Here is an 11,242-nt window from a genome sequence, read left to right on the forward strand (position 1 = left end):
CTCCTGCATCGGCAGGCGGACTCTCAACCACTGCGCCACCAGGGAAGCCCCAGGCCTAACTTTTTTAAGCTTAATTGTTTTTTAATTTGTGACGCTACAGTGGAATATAAAAATAATATATGTATGTAACTATGTATATATAATATGTATGTATATATGCACATTTAACATACATGTTTTATATATGTATTATATGTATAATGTATATGTGTAGTTTAAATAAGTGTGTATAATGTGTAGTCACCGCGTATCCCAGATTGTACGCCACCATGTAACCACCATCCAGATGAAGGAATAGAATATTAACAGTATCTTAGACCAGGGAGCTACACTTTTTCTGTGAAGGGCAAGACAGTAAATATTTTCGACATTGTGGGTCACAGGGCTCTGTTGGGACTCTCAGACGTCTTACTTTCTTCCCCTCCAGTGGATGTGTAGCACTAGCTCGTTGCTGTTTTAATTAGCATTTGTTGTTTACTAATGAAATTGGGCATTTTTTTCATTTGTTTATTCATTAGTCAGTTTTCTTTATCTGCAAAGTGTCTGCTTGAGACTTTTTTACAGTTTTCACACTGGCTTGTCTGTCTTTCTTTCCTTGGTCAGTGGGAACGCTTACTTTGGTTTGGCCAGTAGACTTTTGTAAGTGGTAAGTGATGCAGATATCTTCTCTCAGTTTGTGTTCAGTCTTCACCCTTTAAAAATTTTTTTAATTTAATTTTTCTTCCAGTTTATTGAGATATAATTGACAAACAGCACCATACAAGTTTAAGGTGTATGGCATAGTGATTTGACTTACGTATATTGTGAAATGATTATCACAATAAGTTTAGTGAACGTCTATCATCTCATATAAATATGAAATAAAAGAAATAGAAAAAAATGTGTGTGATGAGAATTCTTAGGTTTTAGTCTCTTAACTTTTGTATATAACATACAGATGTGTTATATATTATATATATGTTATACGTACAGCTGTGTTCATTATATTCATTATATTCAGCTGTATTCATGATATTTATGGGGTACATCCCTAGTACTTATTTATCTTAGAACCGGAAGTTTGTAGTACCTGTTGACCACCTTCATCCAATTGCCCCTCCCTGCACCCCTTGCTTTTGGTAATCACAAATCTGATCTCTTTTTCTATGAATTGTTTGTATGCTTGTTTGTTTGTTTTTAGAGTATAATTGACCTAAAACACTATGTTAGTTCCTGTTACACGACATAGTGATTTTTCTTCTGTTCATTTCAACATGATCACCAGGGTAAGTCTAGTTATGATGTGTCACCACAAAGATATTACTTAGTTATTGACTGTATTCCCCACACTGTAGCTTTTATACCTGTGACTCATTTATTTTGCAACTGGAAGTTTGTACCGCTTAATCGCCCTCACCGATTTCTTTCATCCTCCCAGCCCTCTCTTCTCTGGTAACCACCTGTTTGTTCTTTGCATCTATAACTCTGTTTCTGTTTTGTTCTGTTTGTTCATCTGTTGTATTTTTTAGATGCCACATTGAAGTGAAGCCATACAGTATCTGTCTTTCCCTGTCTGACTTCTTTCGTTTGGCATAATGCTTCTAGGTCCATCCATGTTGTCATAAATGGCAAGATTTTGTTCTTTTCTATGGTTGAGTAATATTCCATTGTATATATGTGTATATACCACATCTTCTTTATCCATTCATCTCTCAATGGATACTTAAGTTGCTTCCGTATCTTGGCTATTGTACATTATGCTGAAACTCCAGTTTTTAATGAAGTTATTTGGTTTTTTGGTTTTGAGTTCTATGAGTTCTTTGTATATTTTGGATTAACCCCTTATAAGAATATATCATTTGCAAATATCGTCTCCAATTCAATTAGTGGCCTTTTTGTTTTCTTGATAGTTTCCTTTGCTGTGTGCAAAGGCTTTTGAGTTTGATGTAGTCCCATTTGTTTATTTTTCCTTTTGTTTCCCTTGCCTGAGGAGATGTATCCAAAAAAACACTACTACGATAGATGTCAGAGCACTGCCTATGTTTTCTTCTGGAATTTTTATGGTTTCAGGTCTTACAACTGATTAAATAGACTTTAATCTATTTTGAATTTATTCTGTGCATGGTGTGAGAGAGTACTCCAGTTTGAGTCTTTTGCATGTAGCTGTCCAGTTTTCCCAACACCACTTATTGATAAGGCTGTCTTTTCCCCATGGTATATTCTTGCCTCCTTTGTCATAGATTAATTGCCCATATAAGTGTGGGTTCATGTCTGAGCTCTCTATTCTGTTCCGTTGATCTATGTGTCTGTTTTTGTGCCAGTAGGATACTGTTTTTATGATAGTAGCTTTGTAGTTTAGTTTGAAATCAGTTAGTGTGATACCTCCAGTTTTGTTCTTCTTTCTCAATACAGTTTTGGTTATTTGGAATCTTTTGTGTTTCCATACAGATTTTTGAATTATTTGTTCTAGTTCTGTGAAAAATGCCCACAGTATTTTGATAGGGATTGCCTTGAATCTGTAGATTGCCTTGGGTAGTGTGGTCATTTTAACAATATTAATTCTTCCAACTTATGAACATGGTATATCTTTCCATCTGTTTGTGTCATCTTCAATTTCTTTCATCAGTATCTTATAGTTTTCAGAATATGGGTCTTTTACCTCCTTAGTTAGATTTATTCCTAGATATATTATTCTTTTTGATATGATTTTCTTAATTTCTCTTTCTGATAGTTTATTATTAGTGTATAGAAATGCAACAGATTTCTATATATTAGTTTTGTATCCTGCAACTTTACCAAATTCATCGATGAGCTCTAGTAGTTTTTCGGTGGCATCTTTAGGATTTTTTACGTATAGTATCATGTCATCTTTAAACAGTAACAGTTTTACTTCTTCCTTTCCAATTCGGATTCCTTTTCATTCTCTTTCTTGTCTGAGTGCTGTGGCTAGGTCTTCCAGTACTATGTTGAATAAAAATGGTGAGAGTGGATATGCTTGTCTTGTTCCTGATCTTAGAGGAAATGCTTTCAGCTTTTCACAATTGAGTGTGATGTTAGCTGTGGACTTATCATATATGGCCTTTATTATGTTGAGGTATGTTCCCTCTATACCCACTTTGTTGAGAGTTTTTATCATAAATGGGTGTTGAATTTTGTCCAAAGCTTTTTCTGCATCAATTGAAATGGTCATATGATTTTTGTTTTTCAGTTTGTTAATGTGGTGTATCACATTCATTGATTTTCAGATACTGAACCATCCTTGCATCCTTGGGAGAAATCCCACTTGATCATGGTGTATGATCTTTTTAAAGGTATTGTTGAATTTGGCTTGCTAATATTTTGTTGAGGATTTTTGCATATATGTTCATCAGTGATAGTGACCTATAGTTTTCTTTTTTGTGATATCTTTGTCTGGTTTTGGCATCAGGGTGGTGCTGACCTCATAGAATGCATTCATAAGCATTCCTTCTGCAATTTCTTGGAAAATTTGAGAAAGATTGACAACTCTTCTCTAAATCTTTGGTAAAATTCACCTGTGAAGCTGTCTGCCCCTGGACTTTTGTTTTTTGGGAGTTCTTTTATTACTGATTCAACTTCATTACTAGTAATTGGTCTATTTCTTCCCAGTTCAGTCTTGGGAGATTGTACATTTCTAGGAATTTGTCCACTTCTCCTAGGTTGTTCATATTATTGGCATATAATTGTTCATAGTAATCTCTTACGATCCTTTGTGTTTCTGTAGTGACGGTTGTAACTTCTCCTTTTTCATTTCTGACTTTATTGGCTTGGGCCCTCTCTCTTTTTCTCTTGATGAGTCTGGCTAAAGGCTTATCAATTGTGTTTATCTTTTCAAAGAACCAGCTCTTAGTTCCATTCATCTTTTCTATTGTATTTTTAAGTCTGTATTTTATTTATTTCTGCTCTGGTCTTTATGATTTCTTTCCTTCTACTAACTTTGGGTTTTGCTCTTCTTTTTCTAGTTCCTTTAGGTGTAAGCTTATGTTATTTATTTGAGATTTTTCTTTTTTCCCGAGATAGGCTTGTTTTGCTATAAACTTCCCTCTTGGAACTGCTTTTGCTGTGTCCCATAGATTTTGGGTCCTTGTATTTCCATTTTCTTTTGTCTTCAGGTATTTTTTTATTTCTTCTTTGATTGCTTCAGTGATCCATCGGTTGTTTAGTAGCATAGTGTTTAGTCTCTACATGTTTGTAATTTTTGCAATTTGTTTCTTACAGTTGATGTTTAGTCTCATAGTGCTGTGGTCAAAAAAAAAGCTTGATATTATTTTAGTTTTCTTAAATTTACTGAGACTTGTTTTGTGTCCTATCATGTGATCTGGAGAACATTCCATGTCCACTTGAAACGAGTGTGTATTCTGCTGCTTTTTGATTCTATATATATATATCAATTAGGTCCATGTGATCTAATGTGTCACTTAAAGCCAATGTTTCCTTACTCATTTTCTGTCTGGATGACCTGTCCATTGATGTCAGTGGGATATTAAAGTCCCCTGCTATTATTGTGTTACTGTCTATTTATCCCTTTTTGTCTGTTAATCTTTGCTTTACGTATTTAGGTGCTTCTGTATTGGATGCATATATATTTAGAATTGTTATACCTTTTCTTTAGATTGATCTCTTGATCATTATGTAATGTCCTTCTTTGTCTCTTGTTACAGTCTTTAAAGTCTATTTTATCTGATATAAGTATTGCTACCCTTGGTTTCTTTTCATTTTCATTTGCATGGAATATCTTTTTCCATCCCCTCACTTTCAGTGGGTGTGTGTCTTTAGAGGTGAAGTGAGTCTCTTGTAGACAGCATATATATAGGTCTTGTTTATGTATCCATTCAGCCACTCTGTGTTTTCTGATGGAGCATTTAGTCTATTCACATTTAATATAAATACTGATAGGTATGTACTTATTGCCATTTTGTTAATCGTTTTGGGATTGTTTTTATCGTTCTTTTTTGTTCCTTTCTTCTTCTTTTGCTCTCTTCCATTGTGGTTTGATGACTATCTCTAGTGTTACGTTTGGATTCCTTTTTTTTTTTTTCTGTGTGTCTATTATAGATCTTTTGTCTGTTGTTATTGTGAAGGTTATATAGCAATCTATATATACATGTGGTTATTTTAAGTTGCTGGGCTCTTAAGTTCAAATGTATTTTAACAATCCTGGCATTTTTACCCCCCCACACACACACTTGCTGTTTTTGACATCTTATTTTACATCATTTTGTTTTGTGTATCCCTTAACTATTTTTTGTGGATATAGATGATTTTACTACTTTTGTCTTTTAACCTTCCTACTAGCTTTACATGTGGTTGATTTACTGCCTTTACTGTATATTTGCCTTTACCAATGAGCTTTTTTCTTTCATAATTTTCATGTTTCTAGCTGTGGCCTTTTTCTTTTTCACTTAGGGAAGTCCCTTTAACATTTCTTGTAAAGCTCATTTGGTGGAGCTGAGCTCTTAACTTTTGCTTGCCTGTAAAAAAATTTTTTATCTCTCCGTCAAGCCTGAATGAAAGCCTTGCTGGATAGAGTATTCTTGGTTGTAGATTTCCCCTTTTCAGCACTTTAAACTTATTGTGCCACTCCCTTCTATCTAGCCTGCAGAGTTTCTGCTGAAAAATTAGCTGACGGCCTTATGGGAATTCCTTGTATGTATTTTGTTGCTTTTTCCTTGCTGCTTTTAATATTCTTTCTTTATCTTTAATTGTTGCCATTTTAATTACAATGTGTTTTGCTTTGATCCTCTTTGCATTGATCCTGTTTGGTACTCTCTGTGATTCCTGTTCCTGGATGTCTGTTTCCTTTCCCAGGTTAGGGAAGTTTTCAGCTATTATGTCTTCAAATATGGTCTCTGCCCCTTTCTCTGTCTCTTCTCCTTATGGGATTCCTGTAATGCAAATGTTATTACATTGATGTTGTCCCAGAGGTCTCTTAAACTGTCCTCATTTCTTTTTATTCTTTTTTTCTGTTCTGTTTCAGTGAGTTCCAGTACTCTGTCTTCCAGCTCACTGATCTGTTCCTCTGCATCATCTAATATGTTGATTCCTTATAGTGTGTTTTTTATTTATGTTACTTTTTATTCCTTTTAGTGTGTGTTAATTATTGTATTCTTCAGCTCTGTCTTGTTCTTCTTTATATCTTCTAACCCTGTTAAACTTCTCACTGTGTTTATCCATTCTTCTGCTGATTTCTTTGAGCTTCTTTACGATCATCATTTCAAACTCTATTGGGTAGGTTGCCTATCTCCACTTTACTTAGTTCTTCTGGGGTTTTGTCTTGTTCCTTCATCTGGGATATATTCCTCTGTTGCCTTATTTTGCCGAATTTGCTGCTTTTCTTTCTCTATATTTGGTAGATTGGTTCTGTTTCCTGACCTTGGAGACGTAGCCTTTTGCTGGAGGCACCCTGCGCACCCCAGCAGCACACTCCCCTCTGGCCACCAGAGCTGTACGCTCTAGGGCTGCCACCTCTGTGGGTGGTGTGGCTTCTCCTGTTGTGTCAGGCTGACTGCTGTGGGTGGTCTGGTAGGCATGGCTGGCCCACAGTCCAGTTGGTTGCCAGACTCTGCCTTGTGCAGAGGCCACTGGCTGCTGGTGGGTGGGGCCAGGTCATGAGGCTTCTGACTACAGGGCCCCAGGGGGTCCCGGGGCTAGTGCTGGCCCACTGGTAGGCAAAGCCAAGTTCTGGGGCGGGTGGTTGCAGGGCTGGGTGTCCTGGATCTAGTGTCAGCCTGCTGGTAGGAAGGGCTAATTCCTGACACAGCTGGCTGCAGGGTCTGGTGTGTCCTAAGCTGCTGTTGGCCCACTGGTGGTTGGGGCTGGATCCTGGGGCAGCTCTCTGTGGGGTCCAAGGTGTCTTGCAGCTGGTTTCAGCTCGCCTATTAGGTGGGGCTAGATCCCAGGGTGGCTGTCTGAAGAGCTGTGGTGGTCCTGGGGCTGGTGGGTGGGGTCAGGAACCAGGGGGTCCTGGGGCTTTTGCTCGCCCACTGGTGGGTAAGGCTGGTCCTGGGGCTAGTGCTGGACCACTGGTGGGTGGAGACAGGTCTCAGGATCTCTGGCTTCAAGGCCCTGGGGGTCCTGGAGTTGATGTTTCAGACTGCTTGTGGTCAGGGCCAGGGCCCTGGGGGTTCTGGGGCTGATGCCTATCCACTCATGGTGAGCTCGTGCCAGTGCACTGGTATGTGGGGATGAGTCCTGGGTCCTGTGGTGGGCTCAGGGTGTCTTAAGGCAGCAGGCCTGCTGGTGAGAGGGACTGGGTCTCTGCCCAGCTGCTTGCTTGTCCTGAGGCATCCCAGTACTGGTGCTGACAGGCTGGTGGGCAGGCCAGGTTCCAGCATTAATAAGGTAGAGGGAGTATATTCCAGAATGGCGTTTGCCAACCCCAGTGTCCACGTGGTTGAATGAGCTCCCCAGAATGGTTGCCGCCGGTGTCTATGGTCCCAGGGCGAGCCCCACGTGCCTTCTGTTTCTCTAAGAGGCTCTCCAAGATCAGCAGGTGGGTCTGACACAGGCTCCTTTCAAATTACTCTTTCTACCCCGGGGCCCGGAGCATGTGAGATTTTGTGTGCACCCTTTAGGAGTGGAGTTCCTATTTCTCACAGCCCTCTGATACTCCCGAGAGTAAGCCCTGCTGGCCTTCAAAGCCAAATGATCTGGGGGCTCATCTTCCCAGCGCAGGAACCCCAGGCTGGGGAGCCCAATGTGGGGCACAGACCCCTTGCTCCTTGGGGAGAACCTCTGCAACTGTAATCCTCCTCCCGTTTGTGTGTTGCCAGGGGTATGGGTCTTGACTGTACCATGACTCTGTGGCCTCACTGTGGTTCCTTCCTTATATCGGTAGCTGTAGAAACTCTTTTCTGCTAGTTTTCTGGTTTTGCTCATCAATAGTTTCTCTGTTAATAGCTGTAATTTTGGTGTGTCCATGGGAGGAGGTGAGCTCAGGGTCTTCCTACTCCGCCATCGTGGCCACACCCTCTCCTGTTTTCACCCTCTTTACATGATATCTTTTGATAAATATAAGTTCTTCGTTTAATGTAGTCACATTTTTAACTACTCCCTAAAGTTCTTGTTGAAGAAACCCTGCCCTGAAGTCTTGAAGATATTCTCCTACGATCTCCCTAGAGCAGCTTCACAGCCTCAGCTTTCACATTCAGGTCTCGACACCAGCACTGGAAGTGTCACGTGTCATGCTGTGGGGATCCAATTCCATCTTCCGTATGGAGATCCAGTTGTCCTGGCACCATTCATTGCAAAGTCCATCTTTTCCCCCACTGATCTGCAGCATCACCACTGTCCTGCATCAATGCCCACGGGTGTTTCTGGGCTCCTCCTTCTGGTTCATTGGTCAGTTTGTCTATCTTGGCACCAATATCACATCTTTAGAGTCCCCATAACTTAGTAAGACATCTTGATTAGCTGGTTGGCAAGTCCTGCCTCCTTGTTCTCTGAGAGTTTTTGAATCAGTTTGTCGAGTTCCACAAAGAAAAAAAAAACTGTTGGGATGTTTGGCAAGAAATGACATCTCTACTACGTGGAGCCTTCCGATTAATGAACACATTGCATTTCCATTTGTTTTGATCTTTTAAAATATCTTTCAGAAAAGTTTTAGACATTCCTGTGTAGAAGTCTTACAATCATTTATAAGATTTATTCCTCAAACTTTCTATTTTTGATGCTACTGTAAATGTTATTTTTTTAATTCATTTTCCATGTCTGAGATATAAAAATGTGGATGATTTTATGTATTGATATAGAATCCAGATTTCTTGCCAGAGCCTCTTAGTGTAATAATTTATTTATGGATTCCTTGTATTCTTATATATACAGTCATGTCATTTGTGAATAAATGACAATTGTATTTCTCCCTGCCCTGTTTTTACACCTTTTAACAATTTTAACTTGCCTAAGTACACTGGCGGGCACCTCCAGTACAATGATGAATAGAGGGCGATAGAGATATTCTTGCCTGGTTCCTGATCTTACAGGGAATGTTTCGTGGTTTCACCATTAGGTATGATGCTCGCAGAGGACTTGGGAGATGGACCCACTGTGTCTCCCTCACAGTGTATTAGAAGGAGGAGCGAATGAGCTATTGTTCGGAAACAATTTAAGACAGAGTGGAGCGCCCTGTGCTACCTGCTCTTCTAGTCTGCGGTGACAAATCCCCAGATGCCTTTTGCACCCCTCGGGGATATTGAAATGGTACCATACCATCTTGTCACAACAACCAGAGTCTCACGTCCCTCATTTCCCCTCTGACAGACAGCCAGGCAGCCAAATTCGCTGCATCGTGGAGATGATAACCTCAGCAGTGTGGGCTGCGCCTCATTTCCCAGGCTCTGGTTGACTCTTATCTCTAACAGTGTTTGATCCCAAGTTGTTGGTCAGAGAAGAATCCAAGCCACACCCCTGAGACCACTCATTACCCAGAAATAAGCCCCTCCTAGGATGTTAACACTTGTTCGTGTTTTGCTCGATCACCTTCTTTAGAGGAATGGGGAGGGTATCTAGGACATAGATTAAAAGGTTTTTAAGCAGGAGGAATGGTAGAAAAATGTCTTAGATTGTTCCAGATACTGACTATTGAAAAGCCTGTATACTGTCTGAGCAATTATGCATGATTACTAAATGCCGCCTTGGAATATTGTAGAATTTTATCGAAACCGACAATGAGGGCAACGGCATTCTTCGACGACGGGATGTAAAGAACGCGCTGTACAGCTTTGATATTCCCCTCACACCCAGAGAATGTGAGAAGCTTTGGATGAGGTGAGTGGTACCTGAAGCCTGGCTTTTCATTCCGGATGGCCAAATTCAGCACCAGGCTTTCGTCACTCCTCAGGGGTCAGGGGGGACCAGGAATGGTTTTCCTACGGTTGTATCTGTCCTGTTCCCCCGTAGAAAGAAGCCTTGGCCAACAGGCTGGCCTTCAGGAACATGGGGAGCCAGATAAACACTTGTCACCAGTATTAAATATTAGACTTGAGAGTTTTGCATTTACAAGGAACTGGGAGTTCAACCACATCCTTTTACTGTTTCAGAGAACTAGGTCCCTCCCCAAAGACTTAACTCTAATACAAGTAGCTCAGCAGACAGATCTGCAAGGGGTAAAGGGAAAAGCGGTCTCTCCCCATCACCTAAAGATGGAAATCAGTGTTGCACAACTGTTTTATAGATCAGTAATTTGCTGGAAGAAAATCACCAAAGTTTTGGTAACTTGGAGTGGTTTCCCAAGGGTGTCTTAAACTGAAAATTGTACCTAATATTGACTACATTTTTCAAAATGTGCTTTAGATTTAGCTGTTTTTGAACCAGGCCTCCAGTTACAACATTCCCTGTGTAGATGCTTAAGTTTCAAGGTGCACTAACAATGCGGTCCATTTCCAAGCTCCAGATCTGTCTCTGAATTACTTCCTTCTTCATTATATGTTAGCTGCCACTTGCATCCCCCCAGGATCGTACCCCAATACTGCATGTCCTCTCAGAGGCAAAAGCCCATGGAGCAGTTCATGTAGTATTTCAGCTTTTCATCTGTTCAAAGGGGAAAGCTGCAATGTTGGCCGAGTTTAGAATTCGGTGGGGCTGTTTTGTGTCTAATTTAGAAAAGCAACTTGCAGTTCTTACAGAATCCTTGGTTTCTTTTTTGTTTTGTTTTGTTTTGTTTTAGATCAACTCAGGGACAATTTGGGCTCCCTACCCGTTTTCTCTTTTGATGGACTAGATGAGTGGGTCCATCTGAGTAATCAGAAGATGGGGTGCAGTGGCCAAATGTGTGGAGCTCTCACCATGTAGACCTGTGGATGATGCGGAGGTGACTGTGTGGTCCTGATGCTCGGGGAGCTGTCAGGGGGCAGGAGGCATTCACCCCAATACCAGGGTGCAGAGTCGCCTGTCATAAATGCCAGAGGAGGGACATGTCGAGCAGAAAGGGAGACAAAAGTAGGGGTGCCGGGGGCCGTGGAAGAGCAGGAAGCCGTCATGGTAGGAGAGAAGCTGAAATTGTTCCAGAGGTCCAGATGGGGAAGGAGGGCTGCCTGACCCCCGGGCCAGGAAGATGGGTGAGGCATTCTCCAAGCAGTGCCTGGGCTCCAGGCTGAGGAAGGAAAGGCGAGGCTCATCACCTGGCCGCAGTCCTCCCTTTCTGGCAGCGTTAACGAGACATTCGGAAACGACAAAACGTGATGTGGATCGAGCCACGCTTTAGGAAGCCTAGCCAGGAAGCGGGTCAGAAAAGGGGCTGGGGGGGGGT

The 11,242-nt window shown here is 41.0% G+C and overlaps 1 protein-coding gene across 1 annotated transcript in view; it reads left to right on the forward strand.

Annotated features, from left to right (window-relative positions):
- Positions 1-11,242, forward strand: part of EFCAB6 (EF-hand calcium binding domain 6) — a 234,631-nt gene that overhangs the window by 159,317 nt on the left and 64,072 nt on the right. Inside the window, 1 exon segment of the mRNA XM_007454091.1 lies at positions 9,644-9,762. Within this exon segment, the coding sequence (XP_007454153.1) occupies positions 9,644-9,762 (119 nt within the window).

This window comes from Lipotes vexillifer, unplaced genomic scaffold (genome assembly GCF_000442215.2).
Source record: "Lipotes vexillifer unplaced genomic scaffold, Lipotes_vexillifer_v1.1 scaffold382, whole genome shotgun sequence".
NCBI classification, from domain to species: domain Eukaryota; kingdom Metazoa; phylum Chordata; class Mammalia; order Artiodactyla; family Lipotidae; genus Lipotes; species Lipotes vexillifer.